General features: G+C 53.9%; 1 protein-coding gene across 2 annotated transcripts; it reads left to right on the top strand.

Annotated features, from left to right (window-relative positions):
* The first annotated feature begins 12,005 nt into the window (after positions 1–12,005).
* Positions 12,006–25,525, top strand: LDLRAP1 (low density lipoprotein receptor adaptor protein 1). Of its 2 annotated transcripts, none has more exons than XM_085081336.1 (9): positions 12,006–12,110; positions 14,133–14,275; positions 15,421–15,533; positions 16,689–16,803; positions 18,785–18,857; positions 19,127–19,210; positions 20,505–20,629; positions 22,109–22,143; positions 23,712–25,525. In XM_085081336.1, the coding sequence occupies exons 1-9, from the start codon at positions 12,026–12,028 to the stop codon at positions 23,854–23,856; spliced, it is 918 nt and encodes a 305-aa protein (XP_084937462.1). In that variant the 5' UTR covers positions 12,006–12,025; the 3' UTR covers positions 23,857–25,525. The 2 variants fall into 2 exon arrangements, with proteins under 2 accessions (XP_084937462.1, XP_084937461.1); XM_085081335.1 differs by having other exon boundaries at positions 20,502–20,629.
* Positions 25,526–26,662: the final 1,137 nt, after the last annotated feature.

Below are 26,662 nucleotides of genomic sequence, written 5' to 3'. Positions count from 1 at the left end.
ATATCATCTTTATTATTACATTTATTATTGTCATTATAATATTTTTATTATATCATTTTATTATTATGATATCATATTATTATGATATCATATTTATTATATTTATTATTATAATAGTTCTTTTTATTATCTTTATTTTTATTTTTAAAAATATCTTTATTTTTATTAATTATTATTATTATCATTATTATTATTGTGCCCCACACAGAGATCATTCCCACTCCAACCCCATCCTGGCTAAGTTTGCAATTTGCACATTTCTCCAATGGCAATATTCCCTCAGGAAAGTGGGAATTGTGCAGAAGGAGATCATTCAACATCCAACCTCCCAGCCAAGCCTTGGATCTTGAAATTCTGAAATGTCTGAGGTGGAAAATCTCCCAATGACTCATCAGAAGTTCTGCTGGCAGGAGGAACAGTTGGGAATTGGAGTCTCCAGAAGGTCACCCTGCAGGTTTTGGTTTTTCTATTCCTGTGGGATGAACATTTGGAGAAATCAGAGAAATCTGAAGTTTATTTCCAGCCAGGAACAGTCCAGGAAAGGCAGGAATTGGGATGGATTTGGTGCCTCTGGGTTTGTCCTGCTGCAAGTGGAGCAGAAAGCTGAGCTGATCCTATTTTAATATTTCATTTTAATATTTCACCAAAAGCTCCTCCAGCCTGAGGATTCACTCTGCTCAGGACCTGAGTGCTCCACAGACTTGAGCTGGATTTTTCTTTTTCCTCTTTTATTCTTTTATTTCCTTTCCCTTTTTTTCTCCTTTTCCTCTTTTTCCCCTTATTTTTCCCTTTTCCTCTTTTTTCTGCTTTTTCCCTTTTATTTTTTTTCCTTTTCCTTTTTTTCCTTTTCCTCTTTTTTTTCCTTTTCCTTTTTTTTTTTTTTTCCTTTACCATTTTCCCCCTCTTTTTTTCCCTTTTCATTTCTTTCTAACTCCCCTTTGGAAGTTCATTTCCTGCCCCACCTTGCCTTCAGCACCATGGAATTACAAAGTGCCTCCCAGAGAGTCCCTGAGGCCAAAAAAATCGTATTTTTGGCATTTCCCAATCCTGCCATTCCCACATCCAGGAGCTCCGAGCATTTCCTCACTGAGGACACTCCCCAGCTGCAGCTGCTGCTCTCCAAACCCAAAAACCTCTTTGCAACAACACGGAATGGAAGAGAAAATGAAAGGAAAATAAATCCTTTGTGTCCCAAACAGCCACGAGAGGGCTCAGGAGCTTCGGAGAAACCAACTGCAGGGAGAGAAATCCTGAATCCCACAGGCTGGAAAATCCCTTTTGTCTCAGCCATGGTCTGGATTCATTCCATACTGTGGGAGAAAAGGGAATTCATCTCGGGAAGCTCCGAAATCCTTGATTTTGCTCAGGCTGGAGGGAGAATTCCACCTCAGCAGCATCCCTGCTGTTCCCAAACTCTGCCTTTATTGTGGGAATAAAACCCCAAAAGTCAGGCTGGAGCTGCTGCCCCCAGGATCCCGTGGATTAGGGATAAAATGGGATTTTCCCTTTCCCAGGGGAATTTCCATGCCTTTGGCACAACTTCCCAGCTCTTTCCATGCAGCATTTTATTCCAGGTGCTGGTTTGAATTTGCTGGATTTGGGTGAGTATCATTCACCTCTTTTTTTATCTTTTTTTGGGGTTTTTTTGGCATCTTGTGAAGCCACTGCACCTCACAGACTTTTTATTTCTGACTGATAAACCCTGATATTTAAATTTCCATCTGCAGACCAAGGAAAACAGGAAAATGCACTTTTCAAACTTCTTAGAAACACAAAATGTTTCTCAGTGCTTGATGAATTCTGCACATTCCGGAGATTTTCAGGAATTCTGAGGAGGAACTTCGCTGGGTTTGACTTCCAGGAATTTCTCTGCCAGATATTTTCTGCACTATTTGGTTTCCTCCTGTCTCTTCTCTCACCCACAGCAGCAAAACTTCAGTAACAATAAAAGCAATACTTAAATAATAATAATAATACTTAAATCCATGTCTTTTAAATGAAATAATCTGCTATCTCCTGCTCCCTGGTTATAATTTATTTCTGATTAAACAGGAGCATTTCCTCCTTGTTTTCCCAGCACTGATGTTTAACAGGAATTAGATAACTCAACATATCCATTCTCCCTGCCCTGAGCTGAGTTTGCTGTGCAAATTCTGTGTTTCTGTGCAATTTCTGTGCCATTTCTGTGTTTGTTTCTGTGCAATTTCTGTGTTTCTGTGCAATTTCTGTGCCATTTCTGTGTTTCAGCTCTGCTGAACCAGCTGAGGAGCCAAGGAAGCAGAAAAAAAAAAAAGGAAAAAACTGCCCTGAGTTGATCTGGGGAACTCTGGGATGAGTTTGTGCAGCAGCAGCTTTATTTGTTCTGTCACTGCACTTCACAAAACAATTAGCCAAAAAACAATCCCCTCATGCTTTGGGGTCCCCCTGGAATTGGGGTTTTTTTTTGGGTTCTGGGTTTTTTTGGGTTTTTTGGGTTTTTTTTGTTTGTTTTTTTGTTTTTTTGGTTGGTTGGTTGGGTTTTTGTTGGTTTTTTTTTTTTTGGTTGTTGTTTTTTTGTTGGTTTTTTTTATTATTCTTTTGTTATTCCTGGCAGTTAAAAATCAGCACAATTCCAGCTCCAGCAGCAGATCCAGTGGAATCCAAACCCCTTCCTCCTCCTCCTTTGGAAAGGAGCTCATTTATTCCTCCCTAAATGACAACAGAATTAATTCTGGAGTCACCTGTTGCTGGGAGCCGAGCTGGTGGATTAATAAATCCTTAATTATTCAAGGCAGCAAGAGCTCCCTAATGATTGTTTGCTGCAGAGTTAATGTTTGCTGGGGAAGGGCAGCAGGCAGGCTGGCAGAGCAGGAAAAGCACAATTCCCTTTTGGGATCAGCTCTGGGATTGTCCCAAAAGCCTGGCTGGGGCTGTTCTGCCATGGGCTGAGGGGGATCCCACAGCTCCCAGCTGGGAGTTGGGTGGGGGAAATTCCAGCAGGAAATCCAGGAAGAATTCCAGCAAAAATTCCAGAAAAAAATCCAGAAAAATTCCATCTGTTTCTGGGCTCATTCTGCCCCAAAGGGAAGCTCACCTCAGGGGTTTCACTGCTCTCTGCCGAGGCTCAGGAATTCTCCCATCCCAGAGGCTAAAAGGAAGCAGAAGATGCTTTATGGCAACATTGCTGAAATCCTGACAGAAATACCTCACAGGAATCTGGGCTGCAAACTCTGCCTGGGCTGGCAGCTTCACCCCAAAAGCTCTGCCTGGGCTGAGTTGTTTCACCCCAAAAGCTCTGCCTGGGCTGAGTTGTTTCACCCCAAATCCCTGTTTTTCCCTGCCCAGGCCAGCCCCAGGCTCTCCCAGCAGGACAAACATCCCAGCAGCAGTTTCCTGCTCAGCTCCAAGGGATGCTGATTCCAGCCCAGCCTGGCAGGAGAAGCTCAGAGCCCAGGAGGATGTTTTCCATGCTGAATCCTGAATTTTCCCTATTTTCCTCTGCTGCAAGGCGATTGGGAACGGCATGGAGAGCTCGAGATCCTCCTGGAATGATGATTGCTGAGGGTGGGAAAAGCCCTGAGCCTCCCAACCCTTCCCAGCACAGCATTCAACCTGCAGCGCTTTGAAGTTTTTAATTTATTTTTTCCCGTTCCAAACGAGGATGAGAAGCCACAGCCTTGGGGACAAAAAGCCTGGGGAGGCTGGCAGGAAGGGCGTTGTCCCTCCTGAGCCAAACCCCGCAGCTGTTGGAGGAGAGGATGTTGAACGGCGCGAATTAAAACGAATTAAAACGAATTAAAACGAATTAAAACAAAACCCTCCGGAGAGAAGCTTTGGCTGCTTTCGGCTCCAGTAAACTCTGTGATTCCCTGTGGACAATCCTGGGGCTGCTGCTCATCAGGGGATGGGATTTGTGTGCTCTGCAGGGGGAAGAGCCAGAGGTGAGGCTGGCAGGGCTGAGCAGGGATGGAGAGGAGGAGGAAGGTTCTCTCAGGAGAGCTAGATTCACATGGAAGGATTTTTTTTTTCCCCAGAAAACGATTTTTCCCGGGATTTTGGCTCCTGGCTGTGCAGCTCCCAAGGCCTCTCCTGGTGGCAGGGTGAGGACAGCAGTGACAGGGAGTGACCAGAGCTCACCTGGCAGTGCTGCTGGTTCCTCCCAAACCAAACACGACAGCTTTCCCAGGGACCTGGGGGGATTTGGGGCTTTTTGTTGGCTTTTTATTTTATTTTAAGAGTCCAGTCAGCAGGACAAAGGGCCAGAAATGCATCTGGGAGAGCAAAGCCTCCCCAGCCGTGCCCAGCTGGAGCTGCAGGAGGAAATGGGGTTGGCAGAGCAGGATTGTCCAGCTGGAGCTCAGCCAGGAGCTTGGCTCAGCCCTGCTCCTCCTCCCGGGGTGTCACCGTGGTTTGATGGCTCTATTGGCTCAAACACTTGGGTTTTGGGTTTCCAAATTTCCAAATCAGCAAAGCCCCCCTGGCTTCAGGCTGGAGCTAAACTGGGCAGAAACACCTCGGAATTCCAAGTGCTTTTGCACCTCAGTTTTCCTTGGCAATCCCTGCCCGGGTGCTGCTCCTCCCCCAGCAGGATCAGAACCCCAAAACCTGCAGGGTGACCCCATTGCTGCTCCATTCCCCACAGCAGGGAACCCCCAGGGAACCCCCAGGGAACCCGGGATGGGGAGATTTTCCTGGTGCAATTCCCCAAATCCCATCCCAGCCCTGCATGGTGGGCAGGAGGAGAATCCTGAATTCCCTGCTGGGGTTTTGGGGAGCTCAGATCCTGCTGGGATCACCGGGATGGTGACAGGGATGGTGACAGGGGTGTGACCTCCCCCAGCTCCTCAGGTGTCCCAGGGAGCAGCAAATCCCATTTTTCCCTGCTGTGAATATCCTAAATATCCCGAATTTCCCCGTGCCTGACGAGCAGTGCAGCACTCCGAGCCACGTGCAGAGGAGGTTTTTATTAATTATCATCGAGCAGCTCTGAAAAACAAACGCAGGTTGCCATGGCAACGGCAGCAGCGACAATGTCACCTCGGGTTCGAGATGCTTTCTGTGAATTCCCAAATAATTCCCTTTTTCCCAAAACAACGGGGGGAGGAGGGCAGCAGTGCCAGCGGGACAAACTCGGTGTGCCCTGATCACAACTCTGTGCCTCAGCCAGGAGGGGAAAGCAAAAAAACCCCAAAAAATCCTACAAATGGAGGAGCAAATCCAGCAAGGATCAGGGAATGAGCTGCTCCTGTCCCACCAGGCTGGGAATGGCAGGGAAGCCACTCTGGTGACCTTGGGGTGTCAGGGGAGCACTGCGGAGACACAGGGAGCTCTGAGCTGCTGGGGTTGGACTGGAATAACTCAGGATCCTGCCTGGGAAGCAGGAAAGTGGGAATTGGTAATGCTGCTTTAATGGATGCAAAACTGTAAATTGAAAACTCCAGTGAGAAATGCCTGGGGTTGAGCTGAGCTCTGCCTGTCCCTCCAGTCACCTGGGCCAGGCAAGAGGTGACCTTTTCACCCTGAATTTCAATGAATTTTTGGTGCCTTGCCCTGGGCACTGCAGGTTTAGTGATGGACTCAGTGCTGGGAAATCCACAGGAAAAACCAGCAGTGGCCAAACCTTGACTTGTCTGTTCTCAAAGGGAATTATTCCCAGTTTTTCCCACCCAAACCTGGAGTGGGGCAAACCCAACTTTCCTAATTAACCTTAAAGATCTCCCTTGGCCTTCCCTGCTGAGGGATCTGTGTGAGAGGAGAGCTTGTCAGCCCGACGTGAAATTGATAAAAAAGATGTTTTATGCAACAGGCTGTGTTTAAACCTGAGGCACAATTTAAGCTGCTTTGTGGGGAATAACATCTCTGGGCTGGAGCAGCTTTGTTTGGAACATGGAATTAGTGCCAGGGAGCTGCTGGTGACCTTTTTCCAGGGAGTTTCCAGGGAAAGCTCTGCAGCCTGCAGGGAGCAGCAGCACTCGAGGGACTTGGAGAGATTTTAACCTTTTTTTCTTTCTAAGAAGAAGCTTTCCCTGTCCCAAACTGCTCCAAGCTGCTCCCCATCCCTGGCTCTGCTGGAGAGGAGAGAAGGAAGTTCCAGCCTCACTCAGAGTGCTTCAAACTCAGCAAATCTGAACTTTCCAACAGTGGGGAAAAAAAAACAGAGAGAAAAGTCAGCAAAGAGTTCCAGACAAGGATTGGGTGACTTTTTGGAGTGCTCAGGGTCTGCCCTCCCCTCTGCAGCCACGGGAGCAGATTCCACATTTCCTATTAAAAGCTCCAAACCCCACAGTCAGCTCCTCCCCTGGATCCAGAGATTATGAAAAAAAACAACCAAAAAACAAAAATCAGATTTCTCTGCTCGCTGTGTGGATTTTTGAACTCGTGTTCTTCATATTTCCGACCACAAAAATCCCGTGTTTTAATGAGAAGGGAGCCTTGTGAGCTGATAAAATCACCCCAGGGCTTGTGAGAACAAACCAGACCCTGCAAGAGCTGAGAGCACAACCAGCACCAAACTGTGACCTCTGCCTGCAGGAAACATTCCTTTTCCATTTCAACTCGCTGGCACCTCTCACCCTGCCTGCTCCCCGTGGAAAAGGACAGAAATCCCAAATGGAATCTGCAGCTGGAATTGCTGCAGCTGAGCAGAGAGCAGGGATGTCCCAGGCAGCAGAGCAGCACAGCAGCACTGTCTGGGCTGCAGGGTAAGGAGATTACCAGGGTTGAACACGAGGCACAGAGATGTTGACAATTATTATTAGCTCCCAGATCTGCCCAGCAGAGCAGCACAGGCACTGCCCATCTGGTGTTTCACAGCAGCCTCGCTGCTTTTGCTCCTGCTGCACCTTAAATTGGATGTTCTGGATGCAAATGGCATCTTTATTCCCTCCAGGGCCAGGAAAAAGGGCTTTGAGGGGAAAAAAATCAGTGTGGAGAGAGAGGGATGGGATCAGCAGTGCAGGGATGTGGATTTGCTCAGGTCAGGCTGCAAACTGCCAGCAGCAGCTGATGGAGTGAGAAGCTCAGAGCAGCCTGGGGAACATCCAACTCTTCAGACTGAGACGTCCAGCAGAGCTCAGCCCAGCTATTCCCACAGGAAAACCTTGTCCTGACCCCAACCCACAGCTCTCCCCATCCTCACTGCCCCATTTGGATGCTGAATTTCTTGGGAATTCTGCCCAAAACCTCCCTGCCATCACTGTGCTCCAGCAAAACCTCCCAGTCTGGCTGGGATGGTTTTTCCCACTGGAAATCTCTTTGGTTTGAGTGTTTCCCTGTCTGCTGCTCCCCAGGGCCATGCTCTGCCCCAGGACTGTCCTGGCTGTGAGCAGCAGGTGACAAAAGTTCCAATAAATCCCCATTTGTGCAGACAGCCTCTGCCAGGAGGTGCCCAGGGCACTGAGCACCCAGCCCTGCTGTTTCTCCCTCCATTCCTGCAGGATGCATTAAATGCATGGGTGCTCCAGTTATTTCCTCCAACAGCTGATATCCCACCCTGCTGTATTTCTGTCTTTGCTGCATTATGTAACAGTTGGTGTCAATCTGGAAGCTCCAGCACTGTCAGGAGAACTAATCCAGTTCAACAGCAGGCTGAGACGAGGCCTGAATTCCTCGTGATAAAAAGCAGAATTAACCCCAAAAAGCGATGAAACTCCTGGTCTGTGTTCTCACCCCGGGAGAATTCATTCCAACCACCTCAGGCTAACTTCCCCTTCCTGCTGCATCCTTGAGTTTAACTTCCTAGAAGTTTGGGGCTTTGGAATCCGCGGGAGGAGCCTGGGCAGGAACAACCCTCCCTCCCTCCCACGTTAGCTCCGAGCAGCCTTTTTGGTGAACAATAAATAAATCCTGCAGGGAGAACAGCCACAAACACACCCAGGACAGGCAGAGCTCCCACTGCCCGGCTGGCAGAGTGCTGATGTGGATTTTCCATCCCTCATCCCTCCCCTCTGCCCACAGAGGGTGTTTCAGGGTTTTTCAGGGCTGTGCTCAGTGTCAGGCTGTGCAAAGCACTCCTGCTCGGCCAGCAGCCAGGGAGCTGTTTGCCTCCCCAGCTCTGCCTCACTGACACTTTGCTCTTGGGCCAAACTGCTCCTGCAGGGTCACATTTTGGGGTTTGGCACTGAGCTGGGTTGGGGATCCCCAAACCAGGAGGAGATTTATTTCTTGGTACCCAAAACCTGCAGGGCTGGGCTAATTAATGGAATTTAAGAAGAGAAATTAAACTGTCTGCTGTGGGGTTTAAGCCAGGCTGGAACTGGGGGTTGGGAGATGAGCTGAGCATCCCTGGGAGGAGTGCAGTGCAGGTGGAGCAGCTGTGGCAATGCCATCCCTGCAGCTTCCCAAACTCCTCCAGAGTCCCAAACTGCTCATTTTCCAAACTGTTCCAGAGTCCCAAACTGTTCCAGAGTCCCAAACTGTTCCAGTGTCCCAAAATGGTCCAATTTCCCAGACTGTTCCAGCATCCCAAACTGCCCCAGAGTCCCAAACTGCCCCAGAGTCCCAAACTGCTCATTTCCCAAACTGCCCCAGAGTCCCAAACTGCTCCAGTTCCCCTGCCCAGCTCAGCCCTGCCCAGGCTGCCAGGCTTTGATTGTAATTAAACTGCTGCTGCTCCTTGCCCTGGGTCTGTTTTCCATCAGCAGCTCAGCACAGCCTGGCTCTGGTGGGGATGGGAGAGAAACCCCAGCGTGGCACAAGAAAATCTGCAAAAAGACCCAAAATTCAGGTTTTTGCTCCTGGCATTTGCTCCTGACACAGCGATTTTTGGTGTTTGCTGAGCTGGGGGAAGTTTCAGCTGTGGGATGGTGGATCAGAACCCCAAGCCCAGCAGTTTTAGGGATCAGGGTGTCACACGTGGATAAAAGACCCTGGGAGGAGGATCTGCTGGGGGAGCAGGGATAATTAGCAATGGTAATTAGGGTGTTAATTTAGCAGCTGCAGGGTGAGGATCTCAGACCCACTGGAAGAGAGAATCCACCATCCCAGAGAGAGGAATCTTGCTCTGGATGCAGCTCCAGGACTTGATGCCATCATATCCATAATGCCCTTTCCCCACAGATCCCAGAGCATGTTAATTGGCTCATTAACAAATTGTTAATGACTGTGGTAATTGGAGTCCTGAGCACGCCTATAAATTAGATTTACTGCCGAGCTGCAGTGAGGGGCTGGGCTGGATTTGTCAGGTTCAGTGGGGTGAGCTGGGCTGGGGAGGAGCTCAGGGACTGGCAGGGGCTGGGGGACATTTGGGGTCCTGGGGACATCTGGGGTCCTGGGGACATTTGGGGTCCTGGGCACAGGGATGTCCCCTCGCCAAGCTCTCCCTCCATCAGAGCCACCTCAGGGCCAGCAAATGTCACCGGGAGCACGTTTGGCATTATTTGCTCCTTAATGAAATGTCAGAGGAAGGGGAACAGTGGGAAATGTCAGCAATTGGTGGTTTTGTCAGGCAGGAATCAGGCAGGAGCCTCTCAGCTGAGGTGCCAATGGATCAGGAGGGAGCTGGGGTTGGGTTTGGTGGAGCTGAAGCTCAGATTTCCTTTAGGGATCACCTCTGAACACCCCGGAGATGATAATTTGCCATAAATGCTCTTTGAGGAGAGCAAAGCCTGGGGGTTGGGGTGTCCCTGGCCGTGCTGACTTCATTAATTAAAGCAGGGAGCTAACGAGCTGCCACCCTCCTGGGTGGACTTGGCTGCGTGTTCCTTGGAAGGATTGCTCAGAAAAATTCAGGGAAAACACACCAGCTGGGAAAACACATCAGCAGGGCGGAAAAATGCAGAAGTTTCCTCGAAATGCAGAAGTTTTCCTGAAAAGCTGGGTTGATTTTGCTGTAAATGCTGCGGGGGGAGGAAGTGAGGAGGATTTCTGTGTTTCCTGGACAAAGGAGGTGATGCTGGAGGTGAGGTGAGCAGAGGAGCTGCAAATTCCTGCGTTTGGGTGATGCTGAAAACAACCCTGGGAGGAAAATCTGTGTGGAAAGAGCTCATGGGGAGAGGGGACAGGGAATTTGGGGTGGCAGGAGGGTGATCAGCCCTGTGCTGCTCCCCCAGGGACACAGAGCAGGGAGATTTACCCAAAAATTGCTGCTCTGCCAGGCTCAGCACGCTGGGAAATTAAAATTAATAAATAAATAAACTCGGCTTGGCTTCCCTGCTGCTCAGGAGCTGCCTGACCCAGGGTTTCTCCACCCAGGGAAATGGGTGTGGAGCAGCGATTTCGAGCTGATTTTCCTGGGGGAGATGAAAATTGCAGTTTTTTTTTCCCACAAGGAGGATATTTTAAACTCCAGGGAGGTCAGTTTGGGTGGAACTGTGGGAGACCCAGGATGGGTTCAGTGGGGAAACTCAGCTGGGTGAGGCAGCACTGCCCTGGGGCTCCCAAAAAACCCCAGAGGGACAGAGGACAGCCCAGAAGGGGCTGGAGAGGGTGGTGGCAGCAGGGACACTGGGGATGTCCCCTTTGGGATGGTGGCCTGGTGGGAAGGAGCAGCAGAGCTGGGGAGCTCAGGAGCCTCTGGGATTATTGAAATCCCAGCTCTCCATCCCTGCAGGGCCTTTCCCAGCCTGGCTCATCCCGAGTTCATCACCAAACCTGAATTTTCCAGGATTTGGGAATGAGAAACCCCCGGAGCAGTGAGCTGGGGGAGCTGAGCTCATCCAGTTCACAAAAATGTTGGAGTTCAAATCGCTGCTCTCCAGCTCTGAGTGCTGCTGCCCACCAGCAGGGATGCTTACTGAGGGCTTTGCACGGAGCAGGAGCTGTGGGATTGCTCACTTGTGCTCCTGACACAGCGATTTTGGGGGATTTTGGGGTGTTGGTGCTCTGAGCTGGGGGAAGTTTCTCCTTCCCAGAGCTGGTCAGCAATCCCCAGCTCACCCTGAGGTGCTCAGGTTCCAAAAGTGGGGATTCAATCAGATTCAGATTCAATCCAGTGGGAGTTTTGGGATCACCCACTCGTGTCCCAGGGAGGAGCTCAGGGTGACTCCTGTGCCTCACCTCCCAGTGACAAACGTGACAGGGGAAGCTTAAAAACGAACTAAAAAGGAGGATTTTCAATTACACTAATGTTTCTGTGAATAATAGGCTTTGAGAGGCTTTATTCTCCAAATCCCAAATATGGGGTTTAACCTCCTCGTTATCATCCCTTTAATTTGGAAAGCCTTAATCTCCCACTCAGTGACGCTCAGGCCGAGCTGGGAGCACTTGGTGACACTCAGGTGACATTTGCCCAGCCTGGAGCTCCAGCGGGCAGGATTTCCAAATATCTCATTCATTCTCCACCCCAGGGCAGGGAGATCAAACCCCTTGTGGGGCAAACACGACTTTTGGGGTCACCTGAGTGGGGAGGGGGTTTGCCACCCTGGGTTTGAGTGGGAAAGGTGGGAAAAGGGAATCCACGTGGAGCTGGGGGTGCCTGGGGGTGACTGGGGGTGTCCAGGGGGGAAGATCCACAGCAGCCCCAAATTTTGGGGAGAAACTGCAGCCCCCGGGTGTGACTGAGTCTCAGTGTCTCCACAGAATTTGGGGACACCACGTTCTTTGGGGACACCATGCTCTTTGGGGACCCTGCGGAGCTCTGGGGACACCATGGCAATTTGGGGACACTGCGCTCTTTAGGGACACCACAGAATCTGGGGACACTCCAGAGATCTGGGGACACCGCGGAGCTTTGGAGACACCCCGGAAATTTTGGGACACCACACTCTTTCGGGACTCCGCGGAACTTTGGGGACACTGCAGAGATTTGGGGTCACCATGGCGATTTGGGGACAGCACGCTCTTCGGGGACCCCGCAGAACTTTGGGGACACCCCGGAGATTTGGGACACCCCGGAGATTTGGGGTCACCATGGCGATTTGGGGACAGCACGCTCTCCGGGGACCCCGCGGAGCTTTGGGGCCAGCGGCCCGGGGGTGGGCGTGTCCGGGGCGTGTCCCGTGACGTCACGCTCATTAGCATAGCCCCGCCCCCGGACGCGGTCAGCGCTGGCGCCGCAGGAAAGTTTGGCTGGGCCGGGCGGCGGGGAGGGCAGGCAGGGCAGGGCGGGATGGACGCGCTGCGGTCGGCGGGCAGGGCGCTGCTGAGGAGCCCCAGCGTGCACAAACCCTCCTGGGCCGGCGGCAGACACAAGAGTGAGCCAGAGACCCTCCCGGACCCCCTTGTCCCGCCGCTGCTCTGCTCCCCGCGGTCACTTGTCCCTCTCGGAGCTCCTGTCGCTGCTCTGCCCTTCCCTCCCATCCCATCCCATCCCCCTGCGCTCCTGCCCGCCGCTCTCCAGCTCTCCCGCGGCTCTTTCTGCACTTTTTCTCCCTCCAGCTCCACTTTCTGCCGCTCGCTTTGCTCCACCCCGCCGCGCACCCCTTAGCTCCTGCGCCCCTCTCCCTGGGCTGGCGGGGCGGCTGGGGGTGTCCCTGTCCCTGTGTCCCTGTCGCTGTGTCCCTGTGCCGTGTCGCTGTCCCCCAGCCCGGCGGGCACTCGCCGACCTCGTCGCCGCCCGGTCGATGGCCGCGTGGCGAGTGGCCATGGCCCCGTGGCGAGTGGCCACCGAGCCCTGCCAGCCCTCCCGGGCCAGGGGGGTCACCCCGCACCCCCCGAGGTGACAGCGAACTGGCGCTGTCGCTAATCCGAGGGGATTGACCTGGCGTGTCACACCTGGCACGGAGGATAAGCGGAGCGGGACACGGAGGGGGTGGCTTGGGGACAGCTGGGGGGCTCTGTGACAAGGGTGGTGGCACTGACCCGCGGGTTGTGCCCGGCAGAGATGGCCCTCGGGGCGCTGTGACCTTGCCAAGCCCCCGGTGCCCTGTGCCGGGTGACAGCGGGTGGCACAGGGTGACACAGGGTGACAGCGGGTGACACAGAGTGACCCGGGTGCCGCGGGGGCGCTGGTGGTGCAGCACAGGATGTGAGGAGCAGTGTCGCTGTCCCCGGGCTGCCCTTCCCCTCGGGTGGCATTCAAACCGCTGCCCAGGGCTGTCACCAGGGTGCTCAGGGGGTCACACTGGGGACCAGGGACCGCCCTTGTCACAGGAGCCACCCTGGAGCCCAGCAGGGTCCCCTGGCTGCAGCCGAGGCTGGGGACACAGGCAGCACCCCGGGGGACACAGGCAGCCCCCCTGGATTTTGGGAAATCCTGGCTGCCTGTGTTTCCAGCTGGGACATCAGCTGAACGTCCCACCTGCTCTCGGCTCTGCCTTTCCCTCTCCAGGGGTGGTGGGTGACACTCCTGTCCCCTGGGGTCCCCTCATGGCCACAGCCCTGTCCCAGGGCCCAGCCTGGCAGTGGTGGCAGCGTTTCCATGGCTGATCTGCCATCCTGCCCTGCAGGGCTCCTGACCAGGTGTGCCCAGGTAACCCCCCAGGTGTGCCCAGGTGTGCCCAGGTGTGCCCAGGTAACCCCCCAGGTGTGCCCAGGTAACCCCCCAGGTGTGCCCAGGTAACCCCCCAGGGGTGCAGGGCTGTGCAGTTGGCCTGCAGGAGGCTGAGCTGGGGACAGTGACACCCCAGGGCTGTGGCTGTGCTCAGGAGCTCATCCCTCCCAGGCTGGGGGGTTTTGCCTCCTTCAGCAGGAGCTGCACAGCCCAGGTCAGCATGTTGGCTCCTGGGGTGGAATCTCAGCCTTAGGAAAACCCACCTGACTTTCTCCTTGGCCCCATGCTGACCCCTGTGTTTGGAACCCTCCTGACCCCCCAGCAGCTCAGGGAGGAGCCCGGGGTGCTGTCCTTGTGGGGCTGCTCAGGTCACTCATTTCCCAGCTCAGCTCCTCACTGCCTCCTGCCCTGCCTGGGCTGAGCTCAAATCCCATCTGATCCTCCTGGGCAGGGGATGCTCTGTAGGGTCACAGGGTGACACTGAGCCCTGCCCTGGTGTCCCCTGGGTTCTGCTGGGAGCCTGGCTGCTCCCAGTGACACTGGTGGATCCCAAAGGGTGGCTGCTGTTTGTTGTGGCTCCTGGAAAGCATTTTGGGGTTGATTTGCTGCTGGGGAAGCTCCCACGTGAGCTCTGCATGGCTCAAGTGCTGCTGCCTCCTCTCACAGCCAGCTTTCTGCCCCATCTCCTCCTCCAAGCCCCCAGCACGGGGTTCAGGCAGAGCTGAACCCACAGCTGACCCCCAGGGATGTCCCTGTGAGTCCAGGAGCTTTCCTGTGTCCGCAGAGCTGCCCGAGAACTGGACAGACACGCGGGAGACGCTGCTGGAGGGGATGCTCTTCAGCCTCAAGTACATGGGCATGACCCTGGTGGAGCAGCCCAAGGGAGAGGAGCTCTCTGCAGCTGCTGTCAAACGGATCGTGGCCACCGTGAGTGTCCTGGGTGGCCCTGGGTGGCTCTAGTGGCTCTGGTGGCTCTGCTCCTCGGGGGAGCCTTGCTGGGCAGGGATTTGGGGCTGGGGGGGCCAGGATTGCAGGATAAGGGGGGTCAGGATTGCAGCTCCAGGGGAGACAGAATTGCAGGTTTAGGGGGTCAGGATTGCAGGTTTAGAAACTCAGGATTGCAGCTCCAGGGTAGCCAGAATTGCAGCTCTAGGGGCTCAGGATCACAGCTCCAGGAGCTCAGGATGGCAGGTTTAGGAGCTCAGGATCACAGCTCTGGGGGAGTCAGAATTGCAGCTCTAGGGGAGTCAGAATTTGCAGCTCCAGGAGCTCAGGATCCCAGCTCCAGCCCCTCCAGAGCTGTGGGTGGAACTGCAGACAGTTCAGGCCCTGGGAAGCCCTTGGGCTCAGCCCTGCCCCTGGGCTGGGAAGGAAGGCTGGTGCTGTGCAGCTCTGGCTCCCTGTGATAAGGCTGGCTGGCCCTGGGTGGGTGAGAAGGCTCTGACCTGCTGCAGTCACCCTGCCCCGGGGCTTTGTCCCCTCAGCCAGGCAGGGACAGCCTTTGGAGTGTGGCCAGTGCCCTGCTGGGCTTTCCTGCCAGGATTTGGAGGGTTTAGAGGGGAAGGGAGCAGGACAGCTCCTTCCAACTGCCAGCCAGCAGTCACTGTCCCACTGTCACCTCAGGGGGACTGATTCCCGGCCATTCCCTGATTCCCAGCCATTCCCTGATCCATTCCCAGCCATTCCCTGATCCATTCCCAGCCATTCCCTGATCAATTCCCAGCCACTCCCTGATCCATTCCCAGCCCTCCTCCAGCTCAGAGCCTCCCCAGCTCACCAGGCTCTGGCTGAAATGATCTCTCCTTTAAGCCCTTGTAAAAGTGAATGAAGCAGAGCCCCAGCTGTGCTTTCACCATCACAAAGCTCAATGGGGTGGGAAGGGCTCTGGGCAGGGCTGGATGCTCTCCTGGCATGTGCTGAGCTGGGCCAGGGAAGGAGGGAATTCTCCGTGGAATGGGAAATGCTGGCAGAGCCTTTAAATACAGCCCAGGGCTGAGGGAGCTCAGAGGGGCAGCTCTGGGCATGGCAGTGCTAAAAACCTGCAACTTCCCCTCCCTCTCTTCCTCCCAAAGGCAAAAGCCAGTGGCAAGAAGCTGCAGAAGGTGACCCTGAAGGTGTCACCCCGCGGGATTGTGCTGAACGACAGCAACACCAACGAGCTCATCGAGAACATCTCCATCTACAGGTGGGTTTGGGTTTGGTGAGCAAGGGGCTTTTCCCTGCATCCTGAATGGGTTTGGGGCTGCCTTGGGGCTTTCCTCTGCATCCTGTGGGGATTTGGGGTTTGGGGCTGGCTCAGGGTTTGTCCCTGCACCCTGGTGTGGCTCAATCCCAGCCACTGTCCCTGGATGTGCTGCCAAAGGCCTGGGGCTCCTGTCAGAGGCAGGGCAGAGTTATCCATGCCTGGATTTGTGCCCGTGCAGGATTGATCCAGGGGGTGCTGGAAGGGCCATGTGGCAGCACTGTGACCTCGCATGGCTTTGTCACAATTAGCAGAGTGACCACGGGGATTTGGGAGGAATGGGAGGAAGGAGTGAACTCCCCAGAGCACAGCTGAGCTCTGGAAAACAGCACAGAGGCCATGGGGCAGGGACAGCCTCACAGGGAAGGAGCTGATGTGGTGTAAATGAGCTTTAAATGTGGCTTTTTGAAGCCTCCCTGCCAACTCTTGGGGAGAGCAGAGCAGGAGCTGAAGGACAACATGGGGCTGTGGAGGAATTCCCACTGAAACATCCCACTTTTTCCTGGAGTTCTCTCTTTCCTGGAGTCTTCTCTTTCTTGAGCTCCCCAAACTTCTCATCCTGTTGCTCTTCCAGAGCCTGGCTTGGCATTGCAGAGTCAGCCCTGCCCAGCAGACCTGGAGATCCTGGGGATGCTCCAGTGAGCAGGCTGAGCCTCCTTCCCTGTGCTCAGGGGTCTCACAGCATCCTGTGCATCCCAGAGCTGAATTTCAGCCTTTCTCAGGCATCCATTTCTTTCCCTGCTTTGAGCCTGGAGACTAAATCCTAGGCTGGGAACAGCTTCCTTCTCCTTTCTTCCCCTCCAAGGAAAACCTGAGTGAGAATCTCTTCCCAAGGCAGAGCACTTGGGAGGTGCTGAGCTGCTGGAATCTCTCCCTGTCCTTTCCCACAAGGTGAAAATCTTTCTTCTCTTCTCTCCACTCTCTGTGGTGCCTGTGGATCTCTCCTGGCTTCCCTCACTGCCCAGGAGCATCATCTCCTCCACCCTGGGCAGGAGTGGTACCATCCCTGTGCTCCTCTGCAGCTGGCAAGGCTCCTGGCAGCCCCAGGGGGGTTTGGAGCCTCTCAGTGCCCCAACCCCATCTCGTTGTGTCTTTCAGGATTTCCTACTGCACGGCAGACAAGACCCACGATAAGGTGTTTGCCTACATTGCCCAGAACCAGCTCAATGAGAACCTGGAGTGCCACGCCTTCCTCTGCACCAAACGGAAAATGGTCAGTGCAGGGCCAGCAGGAGGCACAGAGGGGCTGCAGGGCTGAGAGCAGGGCCAGGGAGAGCTCCCAGTGTCCCTCTGCTCCTGGTCTTTCCGTGCCATGGAGCTCCATGGATAATTTTATCAATATCTTGTCAATATTTTATCAATATCTTCCCAGCTGGGGTTGTGTTCACCCTGCTGTGAGCAGAGCTGGGTGCAGGAGAGCCTGGCTCTGGCTTTGAACCACCTGTGGGATTTTCTCCTGCTGGTTCAGAGCCCCAGGGCCCTGGCACTGCTGAGGAGTGGGGCAGGGAGAGCCCTGGGGGTGTTTGGTGTAGCCAGAGCTGGGATTTGAGTCTTCTCCCCCTGCCAGGAAGGGTTTAGGGCAGAGGAGGGCAGGTCAGACCCTCTGCCCCCAGAAATCCTCCCCTGGTGCCTCTTGCAGGGGTTGGGATGTCCCAAATCCTCAGGGACAACCCTCTGGGGGTCATTCCCACCCTGTGCACCAAGCAGGAGCCCCCAGGAGCCACCACAGCTCTCTCAATATTCTGTGCCTCTCCCAGCTCCCTTTTTCCCGTGGAGAGGATAATGGGAGCTACAAGTTGTCTCCTTTCCTCGCCGTGTGCTCCATCCTTGCACAGCCAAGATAAGCCTCTCTCTGCAAATTAAAATTTAAATCTTCCTGGTGCTAAAAGAATTATCTCAGCGCTACATCAGCTCTCCCTCCAAATAAAGTTCTCCAAAGGCTTTTGTGGCCAAAAACTAGGAATAATTTCCTTTTTTCCTAGTCTGTAGAACTCATCCTGCTGGTGAGGTGATCCCTGCTCCCCGAGGGGGAACCAGCCCTCCCCAGGGCAGCACCACAGCTCCCAGTCCCAGCCTTGTAATTAGTCCATATTTTTAGTTGGTGGGTAATTCTCAACGGTGGCTGGCTCTATTAAACTTGATTCAGATGTGACAGCTTAAATTGTAAACAGCTGTGAGGAGTTTCATACTTAATTACCATATTTAAGGTTTTTTGCCATAAAGCATTTGCACTTCCATCAAGGATGTAAATAACTCCCACATTCTAATGAGCTCTCCTGTTTCTCTGCCTTAATTAGCACTGATGGCTTTGGGGTCTCCTCGCCCTCCCTGCACAGGTCCTGCTGGGTTTTTGGGGATGCTGTGTCCTGCTGTGTCCCCAACATCCCATCCTGGCAGGTTCCAGCCGTGGCTCTGGGTGTGTTGAATTCACAATTTGGTAAAACAAACTCAGCCCGAGGCTGTGGCAGAGCGTGGGGAGTTCTCCTCTCTGTGCCTGAGCTGCTCCTGAGCTCTGCCTGCTGCTCCTGGTGTTCCTGTCACTGCTGATCCATCCCAGCAGCCAGGCTGGGTGGCTGCAGTGCTGCTCAGGGATGTCACTGCTGATCCATCCCAGCAGCCAGGCTGGGTGGCTGCAGTGCTGCCCAGGCTGTCCCTGCTGCTGCCCTGGCCAGGCTGGCTCAGGACAATCCCAGCCTGCTGCTCTGGGGCAGTGAGACTCCAGCCTGGGGTTGGTCCTGTCCTGCCTGCAGCTGCAGGTTCCTGCTGTCCCACGCCTTGGAGCATCCTGGTGGCTGTGGCCGTGCCAGGCTGTCCCTGCTGAGCTCCCTGGGACCTCCAGGCTCTCAGCCCTGGGACATGCTGGTGGTTCTGGTGGTTCCCATGGCAGCTGCAGGGTTTGGAGTCACATCCCTCAGAGAGCTGTGGGGCTGAGCCTGGAGCTGGTTTGGGTCCCAGTGAGGTGTGGAGCAGGGAGAGCCTGCCTGGGGCAGCTGCTGTCCCCATCCATCCCTCCATGTCCCTGTGTCCCCTCCTGCCCTGGCACTGGGATGTGTCTGCACCACCTACTCGGAGCTCCAGCAATATTTGGTTTTCCTGCCCAGCCCTGGGGCTGCTCAGATCAGGTTAACCCTGATGGGCAGAGCAGAACCTCTCAGTGATTCCAGACCCACCGATGTCCCCTCTGTCCCCTGCAGGCCCAGGCTGTCACCCTCACCGTGGCCCAAGCCTTCAAAATCGCCTTCGAGCTCTGGCAGGCAGCAAAGGAAGGTGAGTTTATCCCCAGTTCAGGGAATGGCTTTGGTGTTTCTCCAGCTTCCAAGTGCCTTTTTTTCCCCTCACCTTCCACATTTCCAGGTTTCTCTGGCAGCTTGTAAACCCAGCAGGTTTTGTGCTTTCCTGCTGCTGTGCTGCTCAGAGCCCTGCTGGCATTTCTGCTCCACCTTCCTTCCTTGAGGTGACAGAAGCACCCAGAGGTGGCTCAGCTGTCCCCAGCCCTCCTCCCTAACCGGCCCTGATGGGATTTCCTTCTGTTGCAGAGAAGGAAAAGCGGGAAAGATCCATCCTGGAGGCAGAAGGGACGAGCAGCCCTGGCTCAGAACCTCCTGCCCATCCTGTCCCACGTGAGTCACCCTGGCAGGGCTGTTCCCAGCTGGAGCAGCCTCGGGGGTTTGGGATTTTATCTGAATGGGGCAGGGAACAGCCTCAGGGATGGGAGATGTTCCCTGAACAGCCTCAGGGATGTGGGATTCTCCCTGAACAGGAAGGGAACAGCTTGAGGGATTTGGGATTTTCCCTGAACAGGGCAGGGAACAGCCTCAGGGATGGAAGATTTTCCCTGAACAGCCTCAGGGATGTGGGATTCTCCCTGAACAGCCTGAGGGATTTTCCCTGAGCAGGACAAGCTCCTGGGGGAGCTCTGCAGGCCCAGAGGAGCAGCACTTGTGTCCCAGCAGTCCTTGGCTGCCAGCTGAGTGTTTCCTTCTCCCCTCAAGCATCCCCTGCTGCCACCCCGGATCTGTTTAGTCCTGCCCCAGGCCAATTGATGTAATGTCCTTAAGGGCTTAGCCTGGATCTGCACATCCCGAGCTGGGCTTTGGGGTTGTTTCAGACCCCAAACACTCACCTGGGCTGGGGGAGGAGCACATCCAGCTCCCCATGAGGAGGGGATTCAGTGATAAATCAAAATAATTCCATAAAAATGCCCTCAGCATTCAGGGCCTGGCCTGGGGTGCTCTGTAGGTACAAGACAGGGAGAAGTGGGACAAAAGGCTAATCCTTCTGCCATGCTGGCCACGGAGATAAGAGGATTTGGCACGGAGGAAAATAGCATTAAACTGGGCTTCCTTCCAGGCTGGCACAACTTGCTTCTTCCTGGGAAGGCTCAGCACTGGAGGAATCTCTCCCAAAGGGTGGCACACTGGGAGAAGTCCAGCCTGGGGCTGCTGTGGATGTAGGAATGGAGCTCCAGCATCATCCAGGGGCTCCTGCATCCACCCCAGGGTGGGCTTGGAGGCTTCCCTGAGCACCCCAGGCTCTGAACCTCCCCCGGGGCAGGGTTTGCCCCTCAGATCCTGGTGCAGCTCTGTGAAATGAGCTGGGGATGTTGTTGTTCCCACCTGGGAATGGGATGGCCTGGGGCTCACCTGACCATAAATAGGCACCCAGGAGGTTTCCCAAAGGCTGCTGGAGGGAAAAACCTCCCCTGCATCCCCTCTGGGAGATCCTCAGGTGGCTGACATGGACATCCTGGATAACCCAACCCACCATGGGCTGGATGCAGCTCCTCAGTGCCCAAATGTGTGTCCATCCTGAAGGAACTTGGTTGCCCTGCTGAGGGGCAGTGATTCCTGCAGCAAGGCCAGGCTGTGTCTCTCTCCCTCTCCCCTTATCCTCTCTCTGCTCTGCTCCCAGCAGCAGCCACGGGGAACCTGCTGGATTTCGAGGACCCTGCCAGGTCCCCCCTGGGCAGCCCTGAGTCCCCCCAGCTGGACAACAGCAGCTTCGGGCCAAACCCCTCGGTCAACAACAACGTGGTGTGGGTAAGGAGAGCCTGGAGAGCTCCAGCAGAGCTCCAGCTCCATCCCAGGGCTTCTCCTGGCAAAACCCAGGAGCTGAGGGGTGGCTGAGCTGCTCAGAGCTGCCTGCAGCTGGGAATGATCGATGAGTGCTCAAGTGGCTGCTGCCCTTTTTAGGCTTGGGGAATAAATGAACAGGATGGCAAAGGGCTGTGAAAAACGCTGCTGTCAGGTAATTGAATATTCCTTGCTCTGGAGCAGCATTTCTCAGTGGTTTGTCACTTAATTGAGAGACCACCTAACTGCTCTGTTCAGGGGGAAAAATCATTGTTGATGGCTTTTGTTTACTGCTCGCTGAAACCAGGTTGTATTTATGGTCATTATTGCTTATTTTCCCCTGCTCCTGTTGGTGGCTGTGGGAGCTTGGATGCTTCTTGGAAATGTCCTCAGCCTTAATTGTTTCATGGAGCTCTGATGGGAAAGTAATGATTCAGCCCTGGGGGTTCATCCATCAGGGAGCCTCCAGCATCCTCTGCTCTGGAAGGGGTGGGTTTAGGTGGGATTGGGAAGGAATTCCTCCCTGGGAGGGTGGTGAGGAGCTGGGATGGAATTCCCAGAGAAGCTGTGGTGCCCCTGGATCCCTGGCAGTGTCCAAGGCCAGGCTGGACAGGGCTGGGAGCAGCCTGGGACAGTGGGAGGTGTCCCTGATATGGCAGGGGTGGAATGAGATGATCTTTAAGGTCCTTCCCAACCCAAACCATTCCGTGATTCTCTGATCCCCAACCAGGCTGGGGCTGCTCTTTGATCCTGGGATCCAATCCCCACCTCAGCCCCTCTCTGGAGATCCCCTGCCTGCTGAATTTTGGGGAAATGCCTCTGCCTGGAGCTTGCTCCTCGAGCCTGGCCAGCCTGAGGCTTTCCAGGTTAAACCTGCAGATCAGCCCTAAGCCTAAATCAAATCCTGGAGGTTTATCAGCAATCTCCAATCCCTGCCTGCTTACAGAGTTTGCAGACTTTACTTCTTAATTACATTAAGTCTGTAAGTGCCTCACTGGGTTTTGGGAACAGTCCAGTGTGTCCAGAGCAAAGCCTCACACAGAGCATGGAGAACCTGGGAGCAGAGCAGAGCAGGGGTAAAGGATCCCAGAGCTGCTTTTAGGATCCCTTTGTGCCACTGCAGAGCTGCCCTGGTGCTCCTGATCCACAAACACCCCAGGGCTGCCTGGAGCTCTGTCCAGGAATGGGGCTGGGGGAGTGAGGAATGGGTTAATCCTGGGGGCAGAACCAGCCTGGCTGGGATGGAGGGACAAAACCAAACCCCTGGAGTTCCCTTTTCCCCTGGAGCTGGGGCAGAGGGAGAGAAAAGCTGCAGATTGCAGAGGAGGTGATGGAGGCACTCACAGATTTTCTGTGCAGAGCTGGAGTGCAGAGCCTCATCTCCAAACACACTTTTGTGCAGCTCTCTTAGCAACTCCTTGTCTCTCTTTTTATCTTTTAACAAAGGAAATGGATGATGGTCTCGACGAGGCGTTTTCAAGGTAATTCTCATAACTCCCTTCCCAGTTCAGCCCCAGGGACTTGGCTGCTGCTTGGCTTTTAATAATGCTCCTTAATCTAATCAGGGCTGTGATCTGACCTAGGCAGCTGCCCCAGCAGTGCCTCAGCTGGTAATTGAAAGATAGGCTTTAAGGCTGCCTGATAAGCCAAATATTTTGACAACCTTTTAAGGACGGAGGGAGGCTGTGTGTGTTAGGGAATTCAATTCCCCAACTGTCTCTGCTCCCACTCGCCCAGGCTGTTCCAGGCTGCTGGTCCAGCGTGTGCCACTGAGGGCTTTGCTCTTCCTCAGCCCACAAATCCAGTGTGTGGCACTCAGTTCATGGGGTTTATTCCATTTTTTACTCCAAACCAAAGCTTCCCTGCACGTGCTGAGCAGCCTAGCAAAGCCAAACAAATCTGTTTCCTCTCTGGTGGGTTTTCCTGCCTGTGCTGCTGGGGGTGGTGTGATTTATGTGGATTTGACCTTCCTCCTCCTCCTCCTCCTCCTCCTGCTCGGGCTGGGAGGTGCTGCAGGAGGGAGGCAGGAGGAGAAGGGTTTGCAGCAGTTCCTGCTCAGCCCTTGGGGTCTTGTTTGGCTCTCAGGGATGATTTACAGCTTCCACTTCCCTGCAGGCTCAGCTCAGGCTGGGGCTGCTGAAGGGCTGATTTATGGCCTGCTGGCTCTGTGTGCTCAGCCTTGCCCTGCTCAGTGCAGCAGACGTGGCTGGGTCTGGGTTTGGGTTTGGTTTGGGTTTGGTTTGGCATTGCTGAGCTGTCACATCACCCTCTGGTGACTCACAGCTTGGGCTGCTCATCCTCCAGTGCTCCCGAAACCATTCCTGCCACATCATCCTCGCTGGGCACTTTCCTTATTGAAAGCTGGGGTTAATATCAGCTTTTTTTGGCCCAAATGTGTGAGTTGACCTCCAGCCCTGGTGCTGCAGCATTTTCCCAGAGGTGTTTAAATCACACAACAACAAAGTGAAGCTCAGTCGTGTTCTGTGGAACATCTGGGATGCAAAGCTCTCCCAGCTCAGCCTGGGCTGTCAGACATCAGCTGAGCCAGGAGGTGATGCTGGGGCAGAGCTGAGAGCTGAGCTGCAGTGCTGGGGTGCAGCAGGCATGGAACAGCAGGGGGTGAGCTGCACTGGGGGCTTCCTCTGTGCTTCCTCTGTGTTTCCCTCTGTGCTTCCTCTGTGTTTCCCTCTGTGTTTCCTCCTGTATTTCTTCTGTGTTTCCTGTGTTTCCCATGTCTTTCACTCTGTGTTTCTTCCATGTTTCCTTCTGTATTTTACCCTGTATTTTACCCTTGTTTTACCCTGTGTTTCCCTCTGTTTTACCCTGTTTTACTCTGTTTCACTCAGTTTGACCCTGTGTTTGACCCTGTATTTTACCTGGTTTACCCTGTGTTTCTCTCTGTTTTACTCCATGTTTTACCCTGTATTTTACCCATTTTACCCTGTGTTTCTCTCTGTTTTACCCTGTGTTTTACCCTGTATTTTACCCTTGTTTTACCCTGTGTTTACCCTGAGTTTTACCCTGTTTTTCACTCTGTTTTCCCCCTCAGGCTGGCTCAGTCCAGAACAAACCCTCAGGTGTTGGACACAGGGCTGACAGCTCAGGACATCCAGAGTGCAGAGACTCTGTCCCCTGTGGATTGGAACAAAATCGACTCCAGCCCAGCAGAGAAGGACGATCTGTTCATGTTCTGAGCTCAGCCAGCAGCTCTCCAGAGCCACTCAGAGCCTGTGGATTGTGCTGCTCCAGGGAATCTCCCAAGGGCTCTCCAGGATGTCACAGCCCAGTTCAGACCAAAGCTTCCAAAAAACGCAGATTTTTATACCTTGCTTGTCTCTAAACCACGAGATGCTCTTGGACATATTTATTCACGGTTTACATGAGTTCCTGGGAGGTGTGGGAAGCACCTCGGTGGGATTACAGCTCGGGAGGACCTTCAGCAGTGCCTGTTCTCTGCCAACAGCCCTGCAGCACCAAAGCCCCCCGGGGGGATCCCCAGCCAGGGCTGCAGCTCCCAGCAGGACTGTCACTAATCCCTGCATTCTGGAACAACACATCACCTGCCCGGGCTGGGGAGGAGCTGTGCAGCAGCTGCTGACAGGGTGAAACCCGAGAGGAGCCGAGCTGTGGCTTTGTGTGACTGTCTGAGGCACTGTCACAGCTGTCAGTCACCCCTCCAGCCCTGGCTCTGCGGGGAATTGAGGCTTTTGAACCCAAAGACTTTACCAAGTTTTGCACTTTAGAACTCAAACTGGTCCGAATGGTCGAGGGAAGCAGTGCCTGAACTTCTCAGCAGAAGCTGTTGACCCAAAAAGAGCTCACCCTGGCCATGCTGCAGCTCTGCCTCACCTCTGCAGATCCTAAAGCTCTGCTGCACCTCAAACCAAACTCGGGGGAGGAAGGATTTGTTCAGCCAGGATGGGAGGAGCAGCAGCAGCACAGATCTGTGTTCCCAGAGGATCTGCCTGCCCAGGAGTGATTCCTGCCTGGAAGCCACGCTGGTATCTGTGCTGCTATTGCTGATTCCAGGGGGTTGGGGCAGGCAGCAGCAATAGCTGGCTGTCCCTCCCAGTGGTGCTCCCAGCCCTTCTCCCCAACAGCTCCCAGGGGGCTCAGGAAGCTCCATCTCCCCCTGGAACTGAAAAGAACCAACGGAGGTAGAAAGCTTATGCTAATTCAAAGGTTAAGTTTAATGGTCCTAACTAGTCACACTGACATCTTGCAGTGTTTGTGGCCTTATGTGAAATGTACTAATCTGTTTTATAGATTTGTAACTTGGGTTTGGAGCACTAATTCATTCCCCAGATAGCTCTTTAGAACTCCCTTAAAACTGCTCACAGGGAGGAAGAAAAAACCTCTCTGTCAGCTGGAAGAATTCATTAGGAAGCAGCTGAGTGACTCTGACTTAGATTTGATATTTTTTTCCCCCCCGAGTGTGAGTGTGAGAAGGTGTGGAGGACTCGTGGAGCTGACTCATCATGTCCTTAATAAAACCTGTGCTCTGTGGATCCTGCAAAGTGGTGTTCAGAGCAGTTTGACATCTCACAAGGGCTGTGCCCATGGCTGCCTTGATCCTGTGTGCTGCAGCAGCCTCTTGGGCTGGAGGGAATGAGCAGGATTGGTGCTGCAGGCACAGGGGGAGGCAGGAGCCAGCAGGGGCTGTAGGCAGCTCTGATCTCCCCAAAAAACTGCAGGATGGAGTGTGAGGATTTCTCTGTACATTGCCCTTTCTCCTTTCCTAGAGATTTCCACCTGAAATGCACAACACTATCTCTGTGTGTCTATAGAGTTGGTTTTTTTTTTAAGAGAACCTGTAAAGAATATTCTGTACTGAGGGGAATAAAATCACTGCCCTTTTTTGGAGCCTCTCTGCTGGGTGAGTTCATTTTTCCCTTTCATGTGTGGCAGCTTTTGTGTCTGTGAGTGGTGAGTTCTGCCTGTGCCCTGATGCGTGGCAGGATGTGATCAGAAATACCCTCTGGAGCTGGCTGGGATTCCAAATGGGATTCCAAATGGGATTCCAGATGGGAGGAGAGCTGGGCAGTGACCCCGAGGAGCACTGAGGGATGCTCAGAGGGATGCAGGACCTGCTGCTGTGGCTGCTTTGGCCTCCAGGTGAGGCTGGGAGAGGGGAAAACAGTGAGCTCCGTGCTTCAGGCTCCTCTGCACACAGAGAATAACATCAAACCCCAAAATCCCTGAGTTGACAGAGTTTCTGAGTCACAAAGTGCTTCCCTCTGGGGCAGCTGGGTTTGTGCAGTTGTGAATTTTTGCAATAAAAGCAGCCCAGCACAGACAGCCCTTTGGACTGAACTCTGCAATTGCTGCTCCTGCAGCTCCCAGCTGAGCTCACCTTGTCTGGGAATCTCCTGGAGAAATCCCTTTGGGATGCTGACAGGTTTGACCTGTGGGTTCCTCCCTTTCCCTCTGGGCAGAGCCACCTCTCCTCACGTGCTGCCAACCAAAATAAATCCTCTGAAAGTTCATTTTTCAGCTGAAACTGCCTGTTCCAGGGTGAGCTGTCCCAGATGATGAGTGCTGAGCCCTCATGCATCACTGATGGCCCTGCTGAGGAACAAACTGATCCCTCAGTTCTGATGTGACCTTTTTTTAACTGCCAGTTCAGGAACTTTGAGCATCCATTCCCTTCTCCTGGGAGGGAGGGAGGAATTCACTGCTGGGAGGTGGTTGTGCCATGAAAAGTGACCTGGGGGCTGCTGGCTCTGCTCCCCCAGCCCCACATTCCCCCAGGTGCACAGGGTGGGGTTGGATTTGATCCTCGTGGGTCTCTCCCAGCTCAGGATATCCCATGGTTCTGGGATTCCCTGGAAGCTGTGCCCTGGATCCAGCAGCTCAGTGGTGACTTGGGGTCAGTGATGGCCAAGTCCTTGGAGCCAGAGGGGATTTTGGGAGCCCCAGGAGCAGCTGGGATAACCTGGAGCTCAGCAGGGCCCTTTTAGCAGCAAAGCAGCTCTGACTGGATCAATTTATCCCCCAAAG

The sequence above is a fragment of the Lichenostomus cassidix genome, chromosome 23, assembly GCF_008360975.1.
Source record: "Lichenostomus cassidix isolate B80296 chromosome 23, HeHo_3.0, whole genome shotgun sequence".
NCBI lineage: Eukaryota > Metazoa > Chordata > Aves > Passeriformes > Meliphagidae > Lichenostomus > Lichenostomus cassidix.
This window is presented reverse-complemented; position numbering and strand designations above follow the sequence as displayed.